The 23,868-nt window shown below is 33.6% G+C and overlaps 3 protein-coding genes across 6 annotated transcripts in view; 1 reads left to right on the top strand and 2 right to left on the bottom strand.

Annotated features, from left to right (window-relative positions):
* The window catches only part of LOC116339802 (mucin-5AC), a 34,861-nt gene extending 19,629 nt beyond the window's left edge, over positions 1-15,232 (top strand). For 2 of the 3 annotated variants that reach the window (XM_031765855.1, XM_031765854.1), the window contains 4 exons: positions 7,096-7,139; positions 10,107-10,391; positions 10,473-13,983; positions 14,689-15,231. In XM_031765855.1, the coding sequence (XP_031621715.1) occupies positions 7,096-7,139; positions 10,107-10,391; positions 10,473-13,983; positions 14,689-14,726 (3,878 nt within the window). In that variant the 3' untranslated portion in view covers positions 14,727-15,231. Of the gene's footprint in view, positions 1-7,095; positions 7,140-10,106; positions 10,392-10,472; positions 14,002-14,688 lie in introns of all 3 variants that reach the window. The other variant, XM_031765856.1, reaches the window with a different exon arrangement.
* Positions 15,233-18,689: 3,457 nt separating this feature from the next.
* Positions 18,690-20,565, bottom strand: LOC116339650 (1,5-anhydro-D-fructose reductase-like). Its single transcript, XM_031765662.1, has 6 exons — positions 20,431-20,565; positions 20,257-20,349; positions 19,714-19,881; positions 19,458-19,647; positions 18,992-19,356; positions 18,690-18,933 (listed from the first exon to the last, which is right to left on the bottom strand). Exons 1-6 carry the CDS (start codon positions 20,482-20,484, stop codon positions 18,742-18,744), a joined length of 1,062 nt encoding a protein of 353 aa, XP_031621522.1. The 5' UTR covers positions 20,485-20,565; the 3' UTR covers positions 18,690-18,741.
* Positions 20,566-20,880: 315 nt separating this feature from the next.
* LOC116339697 (1,5-anhydro-D-fructose reductase-like) lies at positions 20,881-22,428 on the bottom strand. 2 transcript variants are annotated; one of them, XM_031765726.1, is made up of 6 exons: positions 22,335-22,428; positions 22,154-22,280; positions 21,815-21,982; positions 21,564-21,753; positions 21,140-21,498; positions 20,881-21,074 (listed from the first exon to the last, which is right to left on the bottom strand). In XM_031765726.1, exons 2-6 carry the CDS (start codon positions 22,226-22,228, stop codon positions 20,883-20,885), a joined length of 984 nt encoding a protein of 327 aa, XP_031621586.1. In that variant the 5' UTR covers positions 22,229-22,280; positions 22,335-22,428; the 3' UTR covers positions 20,881-20,882. The 2 variants fall into 2 exon arrangements, with proteins under 2 accessions (XP_031621586.1, XP_031621585.1); XM_031765725.1 differs by having other exon boundaries at positions 22,188-22,280.
* Positions 22,429-23,868: the final 1,440 nt, after the last annotated feature.

Below are 23,868 nucleotides of genomic sequence, written 5' to 3'. Positions count from 1 at the left end.
TCTCTCTCTCTCTCTCTCTCTCTCTCTCTCTCTCTCTCTCTCTCTCTCTCTCTCCTTCTCGAACGAAACAATAATTTAGAGTTCAATCAATGAACGCATTAATTAGTTGCTTGACCAACGTGCCATCACATCATTAGAGCCGAAAAGTCAAATTTCATGCTTTTCTATTAATCAAATCGTTAATTTTAAAACGATCGAAGGCAGCAGACGAAAAAAACGCAGCCCGTGTGTTTGAAAACACATTAGAGAAAATGGCATGATTTATTAGCTAACACGTATTTTCAGTACGAGTCGCGTGCACAAACTATATACTACATGATAAAGTAATAAAACAAAAGGGGGAAAAAATTGATAAAGAAATATTATTATCAAAAATGTGGAATGAAAACGGCGTGGAAAAATAGACATAAAATAAATTGGCGGTTAATTAAGATGATGTTTGAAAGGTTATCGTAATCACCGAACGCCTTTCAATTAAGTCAAAAGAAAAATAAACATCTTCCGACTGCAGCAAACAAGCACACCATTCCGGCGTGTTAAAAAAATCACACCGTTTGGCATCAAAAAGCAAAGAGAGAAAAAAAATTTACGATTTTCACATCCATAGATCATCGAACCGACAAGCAAAATAAAAACGAAACCAACTGAAAATTACGAAACACCTCAGAATAACAGTGTTTACATTTTGAAATACGGTATTCACAAGTTCTTGAGAAGGTAATTTCTCAGTTGTGCAGACTCTTGAGACTCTTGTGGAAATGCTAAATCATTTTTATCGGTTTTTATTTGTTGATGCTTAACGTTTCGGAAAGAAAAAAAAAGAGCCCATCGCTACATTCTTTGTGAAATCAGAATGTTACGGAAATTGAATTGTGTGCACAAAAACTGAATGTATCGAAATTTCCAAGTACAAATAGACTTTGCTATGCATATATTTCTTTTCTCGGTCGCCTGCAGCATAAATCGTAAAGTGATTTTTTGTTCATGGTGTGTTTTTTTCTCGTCCCTCATTGAACTGTCTGTCGGCTTTACATTCAAATGTTTTGATCATGAGTATTGACTATTTTAAGCTCATTTATTTTGAGAGAATGATCTATATTTCAATATTTCTCTGGATTATCGCTACTCACGCTGTTATTATAAAGACAATTTCGCCGTTGAAATCGATTTGTTGAAATAAAATTGACTGAATGGAAAATGAACGAGAATGGTGCAGCCTCAATTACCTTCCAATTCAACCGGAATGGGGCATATTTTAAATGAATTTTTATTCGCTAAGACCTTGCGACATTGAATCTTGTGCATACATTTCATTTGAAAGAATCAATTCTATTAATAATTTTATTTGTTCCAATTGAATTGTTTCGATGCAGCACATCGAACAACAGCTTTATTGACCGTTTCATTTGCCGATGATCCATTGTCAGTTCATCGCCAAGTGGTGAAGAACGAAAATGTAGCCAAGACAAGAATTAAGTGATTGACCAACTTTCTTAGCTTCATCATCTGACATCATTGCATTAACAACAATTTAACTAGATTTCATTGAATGGTTGCATTTCGCATTCCATTTATGTTGATTACAACATCATCAGTGTAAAACAATAAAAACAACAACAACAGCATACAGACCAAAACATGAAGTAAACCAATAACAAACGGCTTCCACGCCAAATACAGTAGGAGCGATTCGAAGAAAAAATGTTGCAATCTTCATTTCAGTGGCACACATTTAAAAATAAAATCTTCGGCTTTGTGTGGCTGTTGTTGTTTTGGGCACTTTTTTTACACTCTTCACGAATAGTTATTTCGAATGTTGCCCAAATGAACTTCCCACAACATTTTCCAGTAATTAGAAAACATTTTTTATTCGCATTGAAAGAGAGAGAGAGAAAAGTCTACACAAACACATTAGAGTAAAAACAAAGAAAATCGCTCAAATAACTGCTGGGCTTCGATGGCACAGATTCTTCTCTTTTGTATGCAAAAGAGAAAAAAAAACGTTTTTCGAATATGCAAAAAAATTTGGGTTCGTTTTTTTTCTCCGAACATTTTTTCAGTTGTCAGAGCAATTTTGGGAGTGGTACATTTTTATCAAAATGATGTGTCATAATTCGTGGGTTTAATAAGAAAAAAAAATAATTTTTATCATTTCTGCAGGCTTTCAAAATCGTGTCGTTATAAGATGAAATGATGAGATAGTTAATTCGAAATTTTTTTCGCGACAATTTTCTTAACATGGTTAAAATAATTAACAAAAATATCGCATTTCATGCAGTTTTTTTTAGCAAAATGACTGAAACGTGTCACACATTTTTTTTTCTGGTGAAAAAAAAAAGTTGAACAATTTAACATTTCACCTTTACTTTTGACCTAATCATCCCCGTAGATGCATATGTCCATTTTCCGATTTGAATCTTTCACGTTTAATGTAAATTATTGTCATAATTAAATTCGCTTTAATATGCAAGTTTGTGTTTGTTTAAATGACCGTAACATGTTTTACATAAATTATCTGGCTTTAGCATAATTATTATTGTGTGGCAAATTCAAAATTCAAGTATTGCCGGACTATTATTCTGGCGATTAAAATTAACCAAAGTAAATAGCAAAGATGTGCATGATATTCGGTATACATTCTTTTTTTCTCTCCCTGTATTCTCGTTGGTTTTGTTGCTCGAAGGGAAATGTACTGATGAAAGTATTACACTTCAAACATGATTTATGAGTTGTTTCGTTCGATAAGAGTGATTTCGGCGGTGATTTTTTTTTTTTTGCTTCAAATCTTCTATAATCAAATAAAGTTTTACCTTTTATGCTTAGCAAAAATCAATTTTTGCTACCATCTTTCAAACAGCGAATTGTATATGTGCATCATTTCATTTATGGACGGTTTAGTGTCTGTTATCTTATGCAATCGAAAAAAAAAGAAAAAAAACTTTTTTTCTCTACTTCTTTTACTTGTTGTCTTATTATTATTTATTGCGAAAAGAGCACAAACAATCGAATTATCACCGGCGGCACTTTTCCAAAGTTGCCACGAACAAAACAACAACAACATCAACTATGAATAATAATTGTCTGCTTGAGTTTTCGATTTTCATCTTCATGACGATATGCAACTGAATAGAAGAAGGTTGGCCACAATTCCAATTTGTTTCAACTTTTTTTTTTTCGCTCAGTTTCATTTCAAACGAAAGTTTCGAGAAAAACGTATTTTAAGTATTTCATCGCAGATATTTTTTTTTGCTCGTTCATTTGAAATCAAACGGTAATGAAATGAAATTACATCAATAGTAAATCACATAAATCAATCAACGGTAGGGATGACGACATTGCTATGATCATTTGGCATATAGTCGATTATAGTCGAATTAAATGCGGACATTGGTTCACAATTTAATTTAATAAAATAATATTGTGCGATTGTGAATGAAATATTGTAATTGAAACGGCCCATAAACCGATTGTTTTTTAATCACTGTCACTTCTCGATTGGTGTTAAGTAGTCAATATGGTGGATTGCATTGCCGATTCGATAATTAAACTTCGCATATCATCGAATTAGCGAATTAATCGCTAATTCATCACATGTCAATCAAACCCAATTTTCTGCGCAAAGACTTTTTTCTAGTTTCAATTGATTTTCATTTCAGCAACTTGTCCTCATTTTTTTGTTTTGTCTCCGGTTTATACGCATATGATAAAGCACAATCCATAAATTGAATGATATATGATTGAAAAACAATAACCACACACCAAGAGTGAACGATATTATGTAGATACCGGCATCGAAACTGTGCTCACATTTTTTTTTCTTGCTGTCTTGTATCGGCAGTTTTGTAATGAAATCGCTTTGATTGGTGGTCAATCAAAAAGAAAAAAAAATAATTGACATAATGTGATTCACAATCGAAAACAAAACGATTTTGGTTACCAATTTGATTTCAAGGAATTTCGATGCAAAATTCGAACGAACAGCAAAAAACGAAATTCTCGTGTGCATAATGATCAGCACTGTAAATGGTATGCCAAAGTTCAACTGACTACAAGAAAATGTATGCGATGGTTTTATCACACCGGTGCCCAGGTGAAGTATAAAGAGAGAGACATTTTAATGGATTTCAAAAAGAATTTATGTTTGCTGTGCAACAGTTAGAAATGATAGTACTTTCAACGCCATTTGCCGATGTTGGTCGATCACATCGTTTCCACTTTTGTTATTTTTCTACTTGATTTTCACTCATGTCGGATGTTTTTCTTTTCGGTTCATGGTGCATTTCATCGAAATTGTTAGCCGAGTAAATAGAGGAAATGTGTTGCTGTTTTTTTTTCGTCTACTTTTCTGACCAGCAAACAAATAGCATTCGGTCATTTATCAGTTGATGGTGCAATATGAGATGCGATTTTTTTGCATTATATGCAGCAGATAAGTTTTTGATCGATGGCATTATATAAATTGTGGCTGCATATGAAGCCGGGCATGTTTCGTGCCACAGTTGAAAAGTCTAAGTCAAAAATTGATATTACACCATTCGGTGCGCGAGAGTCGTCTTTTCTTATAAACAAATAGTGCGCGCAGTGAGGGCTTTTTGTGGTTGTGTGTTTCGATTTGCATACAGGAAACATGAGTAATTGAACCGTATGATCTTTTAATCTGAATAGATCACGGTGAACAAACTTCAAACGATCAAAATGAGTATGTCTCTTTCTTTCGGTGTATGTATATGTTTGTATATGCACAAATCCAATAACAACGATGACACTCGAACTTCAACTGCAATGCCATACACCGTGAAATAGAAAGCAAGAAAGTAAAACATTTTCATCATACAAAACACTAAAAACACACATACTTTAATCCATGCGACGACAACAACGTTGGTGTTGCGGGCTCATAACTGCTTGTTGTATTACCGCACGATTATTCAGATATTTTTTTTCTGCTGCCTTCTATTTTTTATTTGGTTTGGTTTTGACGTGATCGTTGATGTAGTCGCTTTTATTATTATTGCTGTTGTTTTTTTTGGTGTAAGTGTTTGTTTTTTTCATGATTTTTCCGTGAAATGTTCAATTATTGAAGCTGTATTGTTGATGTAGGAGAGAGAAAAAAACGAAGGTGGCAATTTCCGTAAAACTATGTGTCATGAATTATCTTTGTGACCACGAATCGATCCGCGCACACCATTTATGATTATGGAATTGGTTTTTTTCGGCAATTTTCGCGTTCCTCGACTAATTCAATTTTGCGTGCATTTAATTAAGAAGTTTTTTTTCTCTCGCCGAAAGGTAAACTTCATTTTCGTTGAAAACATAAATTTACACAACATAAATATAATGATATAAGGTCATAGTATAGGAAATACCCCCACAGCGAACCGATTTGCGACTCGTAACTCTTGACACTTTCGGTCCTGAAGCAATGTTGACTAAAATCGAATCATTAGCAAATAATGAAGCACTCACCCATCAGATTCATCATTGTCCAATACAATCATATTTATGATATTGACATTTTTCGTTTGCGTTCGCTTCCTGAATCGCATTTCACTTTATCTCATAATTTTCCACCGAAAAGAGAGATTTGTACATTTTCAATGATAAACACTTTGGTTTGATATTGCATTCGGTGCATAGATCTAACTGTGTGAGTGGATATAAATAAAGTGTTTATGGCAGAGATGATAAAAACTGACATAAGCAAATAAATGTCATCAATCCTTTCTATGAATATAGATATTTGTTTTGCTTTCTTTTAATATAAACTAAGAAAGTTTTCTTTCTCCACATGAACTTTCGCCAGAAAATTGAAAAATAAAAAAGCGAAAAAAATGAAAACAATGCGCATTTCTAATGCGCAAGCTTCTTCTGTTTGTTTAATTGTACGGCGTTTGTCGTTGTCACCGTCGTCAGATTTGTTTTGGTGAACTTTAGTTTATTTATGTGTGCCATTTCAATATGGTGATGAAAAAAAACACACACAGAGAGACACACACACACCACGTTCATGATCATGACAATATTCTGTATGCACCAAACATGGTGAGAAAGAGAGACGATGGCGACATATTCACCAAATGCCAAATAAACGTGTGCCCATTTGTACGACAGCAGCGAAAAGAATGAGCACAGCAGACGATCGCTTACATTTTCCGTCTATACTATATTGGAATCAATGAAATTTTTCTGCATGTTAGATGCATGATAAGCATCTGCATGTGCATTATTATTCGTGTTTTCACTGCCTTGAATTTATCATTTTGCGGTTGCCTTCCGATGCGCATGCATTTTCAAAATGGATTTTCTCTCAAATATACGTATGGGCAATTTTATTTAAAAAATGCACGTTACTTTTTCTATTCGCGAGTGACAATTGAGGCGCAAATAAAATCATCTTATTGAGTAGAAAAAATAAAGCAATTTTTGTCCATTCAAAAACGCACTGTGTAAGAACTCATGGATTCCATGCAATATTGATAAATGTTCAATTTGACAAAAAGTAATATTTTTCAACTTTACATTTGTAAGCCGCCTCAATTGAATTCAAATCAATGAAGTTTATTTCGATTTAATTGAATGAAGAGAAACATATTTTTTGAAAGGTTATGAGCGAGAAAAAATACATATGTGTGTGAAACGAATTAATTCAAGTTTGAAAACGATTGCCCATACACGTGGATGTATCCCATTAAAATGTACCAAACAATCATAATGTACCATAGAATCATATGTAATGATCGCGTACACTCGACAACACGGCGTAACATGAGTTGATGGGATTGTGTTGTTCATATCGATGAGAGAGGCTCGAAATGTGAACTTGTACAAACTACCGACACGTTTACCATGTTTAATCGCAACGGTATGCGCTTGTTTTCTTTTAATTCCGTGGTCGTCGTCGACAACGTCTTTGTCGTTTCAGCTGTGTCTGTACATCATAAATTGCCATGGGAAACAAACGAAATTTGCATTCGTCGCGCGTTCGCATGCATATTTCGTGTACTGTCTGCCATTCAACGGAGAATCAATTATAATATTGTGCTTAATTTGTAATATCATTTTCAACAATGTTTCTTTTTTCTTATTTTTTTGCAGGTTTTTTTCTGTGCATCGTCACATCACCTTGCTTGGGTGCAAAGGTAATAAAATCTTGTCTTCTTCCTATTTAAACGATAAATGTTTTGCAGTTTCAGTTCTTTTAAGAAATGAAAAAAAAAAATGGAAAGTGTTCCCGTTCGAAGAAATGATGAAATTTTCTTTTAGATCGTTTGATTACAACCAAAAAACGTGAAATAAACTTTCAATTCAAATCTTTTCCGTTGTCAAGGACCCGACCACATTGAAAATATATACAAATGGGTGGGTGTTGGTTCCCACCCACTTGGACTCATGTCTGATTTTATTAACCTCCACGTGCAGATGCTTTTCTTATATGTTGACGCTTTGCAGAAAAAGATTGAAAGAGAGAGCGCGAAATACTTAAACTTTTATCATTTCCCTTCTATGATTTTTCTCACCTTTTCCATTGTACAAATAATATTCAAGTGTAATCCGACACATGCGCTATGTAATTTGTTTATATGTGTATTCGAACTGATCAGTTTGAAAAGTCATTTCAAGTGTACGAATAATATAATATCTATTGAAAGTGAAGAGAGAGAAAAAAACTTCATCCGCCTTACGATGTGCGTGCGCCCTCGCTCGTTTATTTTCAATGAAAAAGAGTTTCCCACAATGATCTCGAACCGAAAATTGTTATCAATGCTCAATTCTCATGCTTTAAACTGAACGGTATTTTATGTACGCTTGACGCTGACTACTGACAAGGTCATCGCGTATTTAAACGGCCATATAATTTATTTTAATTGAATAAGTATTTCGAAAGTGGTTGCTTGCGCGAGCATAAAGTAATACAACAAAGTGCTCGATTTCAATCGGTAGCAACGGTGGTGTTGCAGTGATAAGTCGACTAAATTACCAACAGAAAGAATTGAATTTTACGCATTTTACGCATTCATAATATTGACAAAGTTATAACAAAACTGCAATTACCATTATGCATTATTATTAATCGACGTTGCAATACATTCGTTTTGAACGAAACACCAAATGGAAAAGCGAAAACTTCTCATAACACTTCAATAAAATAAAACATTCCATATGAGCAAATCGTTTCAATTAATATTCATGTACATTTTCAAAGCAGGTTGCCAAATTGTACGCAATCTGTTTGATTTAGAATGCGTCGGCATTGCATTAAATCAAGACAAACTTGCATTTTCATTCCGTAAACAGAAGCATTGGTAAATCTGTTTCTGCTATTGTATGATAAGACTCGTCTTATGCAGGATGTTGTAAATTTGATGCGTGACTTATACGGTGTGCGTGCCACACAATTCTAAGTCGTACATCATCGAGATTGTACAAATCAGACCACATGCCGATTGAATACATTTTCAATCGTAAACGACACATACACTCGGGTGCGCACACACGCACACACAATGAATTGAAAATGGCACAAGAATAATTTCAAGAAAAATTACGCGAGAGAGCACAATGAATGTACCAATTAAAAAAAAAATTACGAACGTAAATAACAATAGAATTTCAGGCGAGCACTTCGATTTGGTTAGATATGTGTGAATGGTGTGAGCGCACACAAGCGCTCACCACTTTAAACTATTATATGTGTCTGTTGTACGGTTATGCAAAGAGAGAAGAAAAAAAAGTGCAGCGCGTGACGCAATTTAGTGCAGTGCTCGTGGAGCACAGCATAGTTTTGCAAGATAAAATCACACATTTTTTTCTATATTTGCCAAAGACGAAATATTGAACTAATGAACAAATTTTTCGTTTGCAATATGAATATTAAATGAATTCAATATCAGATCGGTTCGTTCGGAAACTTATGGTTTGGTTTGTGCGCAATTTTTCTTGGCGATGGATGCTGTCGATAGACAGCTTGGGTCAAAAGTGAGATTTCTTACAACAAATTCAGAAGAAAGATTTGGCCAACGAAAGTATACTTTGTATTTATTGTGTAGCATCGCGCTATTCATTCATCATCAACGAACACTTTCAATATCACCATGGCAAATCGTGGAATCTGATTTTTTTTTCTACTGCTTCCGTTTAATTTCATTATTAATGTTTTATTTCATTGTTTTTACCATTTGCCGTTGCTCTCCGATGAATAACATTAACTTTGATCTCGAAATGAAAAAAAAAATTATAATAGCGAAGAGCAAACGAAAAAAAAATAACGATGAAAATAGCGAAAGTTACTCGCTAATATGATTGCATTATCTTTCGGAGACGATCTATTTCCTGGAAGCTCAACATACAAAAATCTCTGTTGTCTACATATTTTTGCTTCATGTTTTGATCATGTCTGTGCTGCGGTTACTGCTATACCTACCCAAAAAACGAATTGGTGTGATGTGTGCTCACCCGCAATGTTTCCTCCCCGAAAACAACGAAAAAAAAATGTTGAAAACAGAAGATATTCAAATCAATGCCATTTGTCGTTTTCATTATTTTATATGCATCGTGTTATGCTTCATCGTACATACGTACAAGCAAAGAGAGAAAAAATACATAGCGAGCAGCGCAATTTTTTTTATGTAAATATAGTTGATAGATTATAAGCTTATGCAAACGGGCCTCGTGTGAGTGTGGTGCCGTTCAAGTTTAAATTGATTTCGTTTGCGATTTTCACACTTATAATTTCGTCGTAGGCAAGCAAAATCCAGTAATTATATTTCAAAACGGGAAAGAAAGTGAATTGCGTGTGAAACAACACACAAAAATGAACATACAATACAAAAGCACACAACGATTTTAGCGAATTAGTAGAGAGATAAAATATGGTGTAAGCATAGAAGAGAGTAATTCATTCATTTTGGTTCAATGAAACAGACACTTACAATTTAGAGCGAGATCACTCAGCTATATTTTTCGTTTCATTTTATTTGGAATGAATGAAGCAATGAAGAAAGAAAAAGTCGTTGATACTGTTGATGACAGATGAAAAAAATGTGAAAGACGCGAATGCATGGTTTTAATGAGTTCTTTTTTGTTTGGTTTTTTATTTCAAAAAAAAGGTGATTCGAACGTCTGCCAAGTCATTAGCTGAACGGACCGGAGCGGCACAGTATGCGGTTCATATTGAAGAAGAGTTGGCACCGGAAGAGATCAGTAGTCCGCACGATCTACGAAAACGGCTTAGCAATGAGAACTTATTTGATGACAGCGACTATGAGATTTATCAAGGTGTAGTCGGACGACCTGGTATCGATTTTCCCGTTCTAACCAGCATTCCACAAACGACATTCAACTGTCGTGATTTTGGCAATGGATATTTTGCCGATTTGGAAACCGAGTGCCAAGTAATGTCAAGCAATTTTAAAATATCCATTTCAATTCGATCATTTTTATTGATTTCCATTTTTTTAATGTATTTTAAATAGGTTTTTCACATTTGCGAAGGCGGCAAGAAAATCTCATTTCTTTGTCCGAATGGTACGATTTTTCAGCAAACCGAATTGATTTGTGACTGGTGGTTTAAAGTAAATTGTGCCGCATCACCGGGTCATTATGCTGAAAGTTCGGAGGTTTTGTCACGAGCACAAAATCGTTCATCACAACATTCGACAAACAAGCCCAAACCAATTGTTAAATTGGACAAAAGTTCATCACAACAAAAACCATCCGAAGAGATTTCAAGTGATGCATATGACTTTGAAGATATTTCATTTCCCGATTTAAATGCACCAAAATCGAATGCATTGAATGTTGATCGAAAGGCAAAAGCATATTCACAGCGATCGCAAAACTTACAAAATGCACAAAGCCTACAAAATGGACGACAAAATTCACAAGAATCACAAGTATTTGCTGCAAGTTCATCATTTGTCAATCCACAGGCGAACAATTTCAATGGTTACTATTATAAGCAACCGAATGAAAAGAAGCCATCAAATCAAAAGGAAGCCACGACACAATCACCGCAACCGCAAGCAACATCGTCTGTACCTGTCACAACATCGGCCGATGTTACCTTTGTGAAAAATAACAATTTCGATGGATACCAATATAATGATCCAGATCGATCGAGCCGACGATTCCAAAATGCAAAATTAACAACCACAACAACCACAACAACCGAACGAAATAATCAAGCGGCATTTTCAACAACCACATTGGCACCGATCACATATCCAAATCGTGGCACTACAAAATACAAAGATACTAAAGAAACAAATGAATTTATCATAAATGTTGTGGACACAGCGGCACGCACAACACCGCCACCATTGATAAGGGGTCGAGTGAACGGCGAATCAACAACCGCACGATATGAAGCACCACGAACAACACCATATTATACGCCAACGGTGCCAAGTGTATCACCAGCTCGGCCAGGGGCAAGAAATCGTTTACAAGAAACCAGACCGACAGTCAGTTCGGCCAAAGTGGCTGAACATGCTATGGAAATGATGCAAACAATTCACGACTTAAAGTTGGATAATCCATCTGAATCAAATGAAAATGATAACCAAAACCGAAAGGTTAAAGATTATGGAAGTCGATCTGGTTTGGTGATTCCACCATCTTCGGGGCCGGAAACAATTCATTCGTTGGCTTTGTACTTTGCAACGGCTGTCGATAGTTTGGTGACAAAACCAATGGCTGAAACAACAACTGTTCTACCAATTCCAGGTTTGAAAGGTCTTGACGTTCATGCCGGTAATGTGACAAAGTTAGAATCATCGTTGGTAAGCGACACTACCAAGCGTCAGTATGAAACCTTATTCGGAATCGATGAAGATGATAAATTGGTTGACAAAGCAAATATTCGTGATGGCTCAAATGATGATTCAAATGCTTCGAATAATGATTTAGAAACAGAATTTTCAAATAATCCGGTCATTGCTGCCAGTGGAACGAAACAAATACGAGAATTGGCTCAAGTATTTACGCATGCATTATCAGCATATTTACATGATCCATCCACATTTCGCAGAGTTTTGGCTGAAATTCGACCAACTGAACCGCCCCCAGTACAAAGTACCGAGTATTTAACCAATCGCCTTGGACGAAATAAGGACTTTAAAGATGGCACTGGAGCCACATACTTACCAACATCGGCCACACCAAGTGTTCGAGATGTAAACGGTGCCATTCCAACAACAGAAGATTTGGAAGTACTTGACTTTTCCGATGTAACCTTATCAACACCATTTTCAAAAGAACAATCAACCGATATTATTAACAATTCGGAAAGTTCAACTCCTTTGCCAGCTGTTGATATCTTCGATACAACACGGTCGCAAATTCTTCACGAATCATTAAAACAAGTTGATCATATTCCAGCTTCGCGTATTCTAACTGAAGCGCTTGAATCGTATGCATTGAATCAATATACGGGAAATTCATTGGACGGAACAACTGAACCAAGCAATCCATTGGCCATTGAAATCAATGGTGGCCTAGAAGCAACAACCACCTATCCATATTTCGAAGATTTTGAAAATCAAAATAATACTTTCCAATTTCCATCACGTCTTACCGACACCGATTATCCAGCTCAAACAACTGACTATCCAAATATTGTAACTACATCGTCTGGACCATTGTCATTTGATTTATTACCGCCATCATCTTCCGGCAATAAAGGTTTTGAATTTCCGAAAAGTGAAATTACTGCCCCAGTCGATGAAAATGATTTACAACGTGCTCAATCACAGTCGATATATGGCAATGGTAAAAATACATTAGAACCACATCGAACGGGCAAAGAGTATACGAGTGAAAATGATATAAAATCACTGAAGAATGAAAATGGACATTATATTACAGAGTTGCCAACCGTAACACCAGCACCGGAATTTAGTAAAACAACTTATCCAGATAATGGTAAAATTAATCCAAACACATGGTCAACGCTATCATATTCAGTGTTTTTGGATCCATTAACCATAAATGATGGCCTAATGAGTTCGGGTGAGCAAAGCACTCAAGTGCCGAATTCAAGTTCAAGTTCGGCACAAACAACACAAACGCCAAACTTTGAAAGTACTGAACCAACCATATCACCGTATTTCAATAATGAAAATCGACAAGGTAAAGCTGTTTCACCAACAAATGGACCACCAACACATGAAGATTATTTACATGTAATGCAACGCAAAGCCAACGAAATGTTTGGCTCTCTGAATGATACATCTGCCGATCATTTGATGAATGTTATGAAAAAAGCCGATAAAAATAAAACAGTGCGAAAATTAATTTTACTTTTGATTCAAACGTGTGACGATGATTATAATAAAACAGTTGAACAATCAAGGCAAGCACTGTTAACCGCACTAATCGGCATGGATGGAAAAACCGATGATGGTAATGAAATTCAAACGATCCACGCTAAACCATACCGTGAAGAAAAATCACTAAATTTAAACAGTCAATCGAGTCATAATGCGATCCCAACAACAACCACACAACTTCCAATCACAACATATCACAGGCCACTCAGCTCACGCATTACCGTTGCCAATTATGCAACGCATGTTACATCGACTCCACAAAATGCTGCACTTAACACTGAAACAACAACATTTTCACCGTTATTCCAGTCCACAAACTATTACACAGACACAACAGCAACACCAAACTATGATTACACCACAACAGCCATCTATTCAACAGATATTGATACCACCACGACCACATATTATCAACCACCGACCACAACATTTGCACCAACAACAACGACCACAACACGGGCACCAACAACAATCAAATCTCGTCGAAGGACTACACCAGCACCAATACGCAATTCAAAACGTCTTGCAAAAGATTTGGATCAATATTTAGCGCATCAAGGTGATACAAATTATTCGGTGAACCAGGCGCATCGAAATTCCGATGCTCGGGCCTTGGAATTGCTCCGCTCTTTATATTCGCTTGCGGGTCGCTTTGGTAAATGAACGTAAAAAAGTAATGGATAAATGAAAAAAGAGAAAAAAACCTCCCACATTCTAACACACACAAGCATTTTTTTAAAAAATAAAATCCACTGAAACGTAAAGTATCGAATGCAATGAAAACGCTCTGCATTTGAAAGAGAAAAAAAAAACATTCAATTTTTGACAGAACATAACATCGTTTTGAATTTCGATTTTTGCCAATGAAATGCGATCTGCGCATTCATTGAATATTTGTGTGTATGTGCATTTCAAAAAAGCGCTCGTGTATTATAAACTATTTGAAAGAGATTTTATGAAGTAATTTTAAAATTTAGTCATTTAAAATGAAAGTAAGAAATTAATCAATTTGGATGCACCCCCACCCATTCATATATTGTGTCGCATGTGTGTACATGGAAGACCATTCTAATGCATTTCAAAAACAAACATGCACCTTATCAAACTTATAAATATATCCATTGTAATATCTCTGCGTAGAGAGACCAAGAGTAAGTACATGTGACATATGCGCAATTTTCATCAATTTTACAACTAGAACACAATCCAATATTCCTTCCAAAATGAAAGATCGCTTTCCTTAAAATTCAGTTTTTGAGAATATTGTTTTTTTTGTTTTTTTTTTTTAATTTGCTAGAATCACTAACATATTTATCTTTTCTTTTCTTTATGCAAAACGAATTTGAATCGAATTCCATAGTAGCCGAACGTGTACCAAAACTGTCACGTGGAAAATGAATTGGGTCTGATATTAGGTATATAACGACATAGGTTCCAAATAAAAGCAGACAATTTGACTTAATTTATAACATCCAGTGATGACTGTACAATCAATGTACGGCAAGGCCACCGACAATGACAACAACTTTGACTGCCTGACACACTCACACACATTTATATATACATACATATATACAGCCAGTTGATTTCTGACGGCTTATTTAACTGACTAGTTTTCAATTTTTGTAGTGGATTGGAATGGATAAACACAAGAATTACATTCAGTGTTGAATGCAATTTAAAATGAATTGTTGATATTTAATAAATTTTAAGTCGTAATCGGTATGTGCTCTTGTTGTAAGTGAACATGAAATTAAAAATGTTGGAATCAGTTCTTTTGTCCAAAATCATTTCTGCCTATTTTGAATATTAAGAAAAAAAATATTAAAAATGATGTGAAACTCATTGTAGTTTCAAATAAAAAAATAAAAAAATAAAAAAATATGTAAAATGTCCCAAGTTCATCTAATTTGTAAGCATTTTATTTTACAGCATAAGTATGAATGTAAAACTTATCTAAAACCTTTCCAGTTAATAGCATGTAAATAATAAATGAGAATTTAAAATTATTAGGATATTTGCCATATTAATAATTTAAATAATCTCGGCAAGCTCAATTTCCTCATTTTTTTATCATCACATGCGTAAACAAATTCACTTTTATTGATTCCACTAACGGAAAAACTAGTATTCAAACATTTGTTTCTCGTATTTTTCTAATTTCAACAATTTATTTAGATAATGCTTTTGAAAAAAATCTTTTGAACTTTTTACCGCTTAAACGCATACATGAAACCAGTTCTGTTGATTTTTGATAAGATTATTTTTTTTATAATAAATGAAATCCTTATTTGAATAAACATTTTTTGGCGGTTTTATTCAGTTTGTGGCACAAACTTTGTGCTGATTATATATGATACAGAAATTCATTGTCTTGACTTGGAAAAAAATCAAGTATGAAAAATGAGAACAAATAAGAAAAATCTCTTCAAAATGCCAACCATCATGACTGAGAGATGTCATATTGTAAAATCGCCATCTGGTGACGTGTGCGAATTGTTGTTGAACACAACCGATATGAATTCGGTCAAGACACCATCCAATTCCGTCTTTTTCTCGCCTATATTAATATACAGGGACTCATGGTGGTTGCAAAATGTTATCCAAAAATCTTGGGGGTATTTTTGAGTGACTTTCCTCATCAGAACCTATATGTGCAAATAAAAAAGGTAAGATATATCAAATTATGTTGATTGTAGCTGGTAATACTGATTATTTCAAGTATCAATCTATTCTCAAAGGGGGATTTTAATTCAAAATAAAAAATTAATTCATTTCGGGAGTTTTCTTTACGAATTCGGAAACAATTTAAAGTCCAGAAAAAACATCTTTTCCGCTGTAAAAAATACGTAGTGGGAGATTTTTTAACACGAGAAAACTGAATACGACTTGGTAAACTTTTCGAACAAAAATTCACCAAAAATTTGGATTTTATATGACGCCTGTATGAAACTTGCAAAAAAAAACATTCCGAAATTTTGAAGCAATGAAAAAAAAAAATCGAGAAAATTATGTATGGAAGGTATGTTTGAAAGAAGCAATAAGATTACTGCCTAAAATGATAGAAAAATAAAATTCACGTAATAAGCGTATACTTTCCACTTAGTCCGTTACAACAGAAAACAAGTTTGCATAGAATGCAGCGCCAACTGTATGTAAATTTTATTTTTTATCGTTTTAGGCAATAAATCTATGGTTTTCTTATGGCTTCTTTTTCTATGTGGGCAGGGTAGGTATAAATATTTTTTATACTTGAAAACAATCGCTCAGTTCAATTATTAAATAAATTACTTTTCACTTAATGTTTTTAAAAAATATTCGTTATCGCCATATACTTTTGGACCACTAGTAAAGTCGTCTAATATATTTATTTGTAGAACCAAAAATAAACGATATGGATTTTTATAAATCCTTTGCTGGAACCAATCAACAAACATACGCGCTCAAAAGTTTTCACATATAATCGATTTTCGATTAGCCTATTTCGATGCGCTTTTACACGTGCCGACATTTTACATATAGATGATAAGCGTCCGAATTATTGTATATACAATGCTAGAATTATAATGAAAAATGAATGTTTCCGTTGAAATGATTTTACAAGTATTTGAGCTCTCCTGTATAGGAACCTTTGTCACATTATGACAGTAAAAAAGTAGACTTTAACGTTATTGGGAGGTTTTTCTGTGAAGTAAGAATGAAACCATTGGCAACAACTCAGAAGGTATTGACTTGGCTTTGTGTGATACCTTCAGATGAAGATACAACGATACGCATTAGAATACTTCGTTTCACAATCGTATTCATTACATTCTTGATGAATGTGTGTGGATTAATGGCAGCCGTGGTTTTTGTTTATAAATTTAGAAAGGTTGATTTGACCAGCTGCTTTTGTGCACTTTTTCAAATTGGCGCTTTTTTCAGCGTAACATATACAATGATTGTCGTAACATTTATACGAGGTAGAATTGCTGGAATTTTTAAAAAATTGACTAAAATCTATGACGCAAGTAAGAATCCTTAAATAAAGGAGAATGGAAGTTAATCAGAGATTTTATGCATTTTTATATTAGTGAGTGTCACATTTAAATAAATGAAAATAACGACGATAATACCAACATAAAAAAGCAAATCAGCTGCTAAGATTAATTCCAAACAAACTTCTATTCTCCTCTTAAATTTTGAACTTTTTTTATTGATCAAGCAAAATTGGTATTCAATTCAGATTTCAACAACGATTCATTTCAATTATTGGCTCGAGTAAATATTAGATGTGAATGTTTTTTTCACGGTTATATTAAATTCAACGCAGGCATAATAATCGCAAGAACGGTGACATTCCTAATTTCAATACTTTTCTGCTGGATGAAGTATGGACAATTCAACGCTGAACATGTGTTTTATCCGCATAAAATTATGTATGATGTTTTTTTTTTTCATTTTTTGAAAACATAATTTAATTTTGATCATTTTAGTTTGCCTTGGGATCAAGAAAACTTACTCGGATATTGTGGTGAAATAATCTTCGTTCAATTGACTATCTTAACCTTTTTTATATGCAATGGCCCACTCATCTTATTATTCGTTTCTATGTGTCTGCATCATCAAGTATTTTATAATATGTTTCAACATTCGTTGAACAAACTCAACATTCCCAACAGAAAAAGAAATGACAAGAAGTTACTTTGTGATCTGATTCGCTTTCACGCCTCTATTAAGGAGTCCGTTTCATTTTACCGCATCAAAATTTAATCACATTTCTGAATATGTGTGTGTATTTTTTATAATTTCTAGTTGGTTCCTAGATTCAGCTGATGTTTATAGCTTTTTCATCATGATTCAATTAATGTGTGGCCCAATTATTTTACCATCTTTTGTACTCAAATTGAATGAGGTAACGATTATCTTTCATCGTTTTTTCGATTAAATTAAAAATATATTTCATATGCTTTTCGCATTTTCAGCATATTAAGAATGTTGATGTCTCTATTATTTTCGCCTTGATCGGTATATTTTTATTTAAATCCAACATTTTTCTCTACTGTTACTTTGGAAAAATTGCCTCTGAAAGCTTTGAAAAGATAGCTGACTCCTTTTTTGGATCTAATTGGCTAGATCTTTCTATCGATTTGCAGAAATATTACATCCTGATGATTGAAAATGCACAAAAACCGTTTGCCTATCGTGGATTTGTAGTGATTGCGGATCTGGAGACTTATTGCAAAGTAAGAAATAAATGTGAATAGTTAAGATTTAAATTTGGATATATGTTTTCTATTTCCAGTTGATTATGGCAGTATTTAAATACTATATGATTTTCAAGACTTTGACATCAAAATAGGGAAATGATATCAACAAAAATCATGTGCAATGTTACTTTATTTCATATAAACATAATATTTGTTTATTTTGGTTAAAATTCAATATTGAATGGATAATATTTATCATCTTTTAAATCATCGAAACTGCTCAACCTAATGTTGTCATTTATCCCGTGCAAAATTTCCATATCACTAGCGCTTATTTCAAAGTCCAAAATATTGAAATTTTCCTCTATGCGGTTTTTATGGATGGATTTCGGAATGACGATGGCTCCGTTCTGAACCTAAAATTGAGTCAACATTGGTAGAAAATATATATGAAAAACTTAATAATAAACATACAGTATAGCGCAGTATGATTTGAGCCGGTGTTTTATTGTATTTCTTTCCCAATTCAAGAACTTTCGGATCAGAAATTGCTAAGTTCTTGCCGTTAGAGGAAGTTGTAGATGGTCGACCCAGCGGTGAATAAGCTGTGATTGTAATATTTCGGGCTGCACTGAATTCGATTAATTTTCGTTGATTGAGATTCGGATGACATTCAACTTGATTTGTTACTGGCTTTATTTTTGAATTGGATAGAACACGTTCGGTTTGTTCACTGTTAAAGTTGGACAAACCAATACTGCGCACTCGACCACTTTCGACCAATTTTTCCATTGCGTGCCATGTATCCAAATAATCCACATCTGCTGTCAATACTTTGCCTAATAAGTAAAAAAGAATGAGATTAGAATAAAAACATAATTATCAGATCACTTTAATTTCCACACTTTTAGATGTTTGAAGAATAAATATATTACTTTACCGTCTTTTCCACGTGGCAATTTGTCAAATGTATTGACGTCACCAGACGCATCTGTTTTATTTTTAGGAACACGTTGCAACGCAGATGGAAAATGAATCAAATACAGATCGACATAGGTCAAATTCAAATTATCAGATGACCTTTGGAATACTTTTTCCACCTGATCGGGCTCATGGAATGTACTCCACAACTAAACGATACATTGAATGTTAAATATTTTTAATTGTACGTTCTTCGTGTATCATAATCCACTTACTTTCGTTGTTATAAAAATATCCTCACGTTTGATCACCCCTTCGTCAATTTTTGCTCTGACTGCTTTTCCCACCTCAATTTCATTACCATACACAAAGGCTGTATCGATATGACGATATCCAATATCAATAGCATCCTTCACTGAACGTTCACAATCGCCTGGAGATGCCTATAAATTTATCGTTTTTCAATCATAAATTAAGTTATTAAAATACAACTTTGTTGCTATCCTGAATACTATGGTGAAAGACACCACTTTTAAATGCATATTATGTAAATCTGCATAAATGGTACATCGAATATACTATACTTTAAAGATTTCACATCAAAAGCAAACAGTTTTTATTGAGATATTTTCAGGAAACCGATTCAGCCCAGAAAGCTGACGTCAAACGCCGAAAAGGAGTGGAAACAATAGACACAATCATTTCTATTGGCTCCCTGAGCTGATCCAACTGGCTGAACATAACTCAATATAATGTCTGATCAAAAGTATGTGTGGCAAAGAATCTTGTATAAAATAATAAACTTTTTGTATTTTTACCTGAAAGGTCCCAAATCCAATGACAGGCATTTCATAGCCATTATTCAATCGAAGTGTTGGTGCTAATTTTGCCTCTGTTAAAAACAACAAAACCTTTCGAAAAATTGAAAATTATTAATTTCTCAGCAGAACTTGAATCATGTTTTTTCGTAATTAAAACTAAAAAAAATGTACCCAAAACGTGATTGTCACTTGTTTCACTTTCATATTGACAAATACTAAACTCATCGGACAGAATATTTGCGATAAAATGCACTGTGCACCTTTGTTCTTTGACGAATCTCAGTGAAATCTGATGTTTGCTCCAGCCGACTTGAATTTTTATCTACTTAAGCAACATAGTAGGTAAGAACTGGATTTCAGTACCATATGAAGTTTTTTTTACTTCAAAAATAATGGAATTACAAATTCAAAAAAAATAAAACAGGAATATAATTATTGATAATTTATTTGCAAATATTTGTATACATAAAAAGTACACGGCAGAAACTGGTTATATCGTTGTTTTTTTAGCTTATTATAACAACATCCATCCGCCGTAATAAAGATAAAGTAACACTGTGAATGACAATATTCTTAAATGATTTATTTCTTAAAACGATAGATGAATGAATTATGTGTTTGCATTAAAATTCAATATTGAATGGATAGTATTTATGGTTTTTTTCTGAACTGTACTCAAATAAGCGATAATTATTATTTAGCTGATGCATGAACTGCATGTCACTATTGCTCAATTCGAAATCAAAAATATTGAAGTTTTCTTTCATTCGATTTTTATTAGTTGACTTTGGAATGACAATTGCCCCATTTTGAATCTGAAATAGAAAACAGTTTTGAGTACTCTATCAAGAGTGATGAGTAAGATTTCGATAATAAATACGGTATAGCGGAGTATGATTTGTGCCGGTGTTTTATTGTATTTCTTTGCCAATTCAAGAACTTTTGGATCAAAAATTGCTAATTTTTTGCCATTAGAGGAAGATGGTCGGCCCAACGGCGAATATGCTGTGATTGTAACATTTCGAGCTGTGCTGAATTCGATTAGTTTTCGTTGATTGAGATTTGGATGACATTCAACTTGATTTGTTACTGGCTTTATTTTTGAATTGGATAGAACACGTTCGGTTTGTTCACTGTTAAAGTTGGATAAACCAATACTGCGCACTTGACCACTTTCGACCAATTTTTCCATAGCATGCCATACAATCAAATAATCCACATCTGCAGTTAATGTATTGCCTAAAAGCAAATCAAGACCAATACATTTTGAAATACGAATTCATTGTAATGAACAAAAGTATTACCATTTTCATCAACTGGAGATAATTGGAACGAACTAACGTCATTCACAGAAAAACTATCATTTTTCAAGAGACGTTGGAAAGGCACCGGATAGTGAATTAAATACAAATCTATATAAGTCAAATTTAAATTGTCGAATGATCGTTTGAATGCTTTTTCAACATAACCCGGCTCATGAAATGTACTCCAAAGCTACAAATTTTTGAAAAGTGTTTTGTCATTGAAGCGAAGAGATGTGAATATTTTATCTCACCTTGGTTGTGACGAAGATATCCTCCCGTTTTATTAGCCCTTCAGCAATTTTCGTTCGAACTGCATTTCCAACTTCTTTCTCGTTTTTATAAAAATAAGCGGTGTCAATGTGACGATAGCCAATTGCAATTGCATCGCCAACAGCACGTTCATTATCACCTGGATCTGACTACAATTTATCATAAATTTTTTTAATTAATAAGAGTAAGAAATTCACTCCAGTATTGGTGAAATACATGAAACAACAATCCAAAGGATGGATATAGCACGAAGAATAATAGCCCATTTTGCAGCCGTACACACTAAATATTGAACTAAATTTCTTGCTTCTAGAGTTTACCTTAAGAAAATTCTGAATATACTTTTGAAAGTACCTCGAAAGTGCCGAGTCCGATAATTGGCATTTTATATCCATTGTTCAGTGTGATTGTTTGTGCCAACTTTGCATCAATAGTTGGCATCAAAATCTATAAAAAGATTTTATTTTTCTCTCATGGTCAAAATGTACTTTTGATACTTACCAAAAATGAAATCGTCGGAAGTATTAAAGTCATTTTAATCAACTTCAGAAAATATTTTGTTCAAAATGCACACTTCTACTCTTCGCTAAGTTTATAGAAAGACTAATAAAGATTTTATTAAAAGCCAGTTTAAAGCACTTATTGACTACTGGTCAACCTTGTTTTGAAAAATAAACTTGCAACACATTACATTATCATGCTTGAAACCAACAACACCGTATATGCGCGAAACATGAATATATTCATTTAAGTAGCATCCAGAATTCCAGATGCATGGGAAAAATTCAATTTTTCTTCCAAAAGTGATATTTATTTTGGGTACGAGAAAACCGAATATGAAGTTAGTTTTGCGATACAAAAAAATTTCGACACATTTTCATACAAAAAAGTCAAAAAATTTGGATTTTTGTATGAAAGCCATGCCTGTATGATATCGTAATGAGCTGAAACTTTGCACAGATTATTTTTTTCACACAAAAAATAACATTCCGAGGGTTTGAAGAGATTTCAATGCAAAATAGGGGTACCTCCCGAACAAAATTTTGGACTTTTTGCTCAAAAACGAAAATTTTGTATGGAATGTACCATTCAATTGTATTGAAATTTCTTCAAACTCTCAGAATGTTAGCTTTTTGTGAAAAAAAGCAATCTGCAAATTTTCACATGATTACGATATCATACAGGCATTGAAGAGTCTATCAAAAACTATTTGTAAAACAAAACTTTTATCAGATTCAGTAGTTTTTTCTATAGTAAATTTTTCAAAAAAATAATTTTATACGTCGCAAATTCTAAAAACGATATGTTCATGTTCGTTCGGTTCATTCGAATTTGAACCGAATATGAATCGAATATGAACGGCATTTTTACATATTTTGAACCATTTGAACTAAACGCGAATGAACATGAACAGATTTTTTTTATTTCGAACGAACCTGAACAAACGCGAACTGTTCAGTTGAATTCTCGAGAATAAAAACAGAATATAAATAGTTACTTATCAGAGCGAAACAAAACGTATTTTTCTACATAGATTTGATGTTTTATTTTGTATGAATTACAACAATTAATCTGTATTTAAAAACGTCTATCTTCCCTTTGAACATCTTCCTTCCCTTGGCCAACAACCATCTTTTGAAGTTTACAGTTTTAATTTGAACAGTTAAAATGAACGTGAACCGAACGTAAACCGAACGTGAACGAATATGATTGCAATGTTTTTTTTTTGCGATCAACTTGAACCGAACCCGAACGAACACGAACATGAAAATATAATATTTTTCGAACATAAACTGTTCAGTTCAGTTCAGTGGGCACCTCTAAATACGATATAATAGTTTTTTCTATAGTAAATTTTTCAATTTATATGTCGCAAATTCTAAAAACGATATAATAGTTTTTTCTATATTAAATTTTTCAAATTATATGTCGCAAATTTTAAAAGTGATATAATAGTTTTTTCTATAGTAAAATTTTCAAATTATATGTCGCAAATTCTAAATACGATATAATAGTTTTTTCTATAGTAAATTTT

Source organism: Contarinia nasturtii, unplaced genomic scaffold, assembly GCF_009176525.2.
Source record: "Contarinia nasturtii isolate CC-2019 unplaced genomic scaffold, AAFC_CNas_1.1 Cnas_scaffold_533, whole genome shotgun sequence".
Lineage (NCBI taxonomy): Eukaryota > Metazoa > Arthropoda > Insecta > Diptera > Cecidomyiidae > Contarinia > Contarinia nasturtii.
Note: the sequence above shows the minus strand (reverse complement) of the source record. Positions and strands in the feature narration are given on the sequence as shown.

Bases quoted from the DNA above. Each gene is read 5' to 3' on its own strand.
- LOC116339697 (XM_031765725.1), bottom strand. From the start codon at position 22,367: ATGACTTTAATACTTCCGACGATTTCATTTTTG. The intron at 22,281-22,334 runs GTAAGTATCAAA...ATCTTTTTATAG, and splicing joins TTCCGACGATTTCATTTTTG to ATTTTGATGCCAACTATTGA. The intron at 21,075-21,139 runs GTATTTATTATC...TTTCTATTTCAG, and splicing joins AAATCATACTCCGCTATACC to ATTCAAAATGGGGCAATTGT.
- LOC116339650 (XM_031765662.1), bottom strand. From the start codon at position 20,484: ATGAGTTTAGTATTTGTCAATATGAAAGTGAAACAAGTGACAATCACG. The intron at 19,357-19,457 runs GTAAAGTAATAT...TTTACTTATTAG, and splicing joins ATTGCCACGTGGAAAAGACG to GCAAAGTATTGACAGCAGAT. The intron at 18,934-18,991 runs GTATGTTTATTA...ACTCAATTTTAG, and splicing joins AAATCATACTGCGCTATACT to GTTCAGAACGGAGCCATCGT.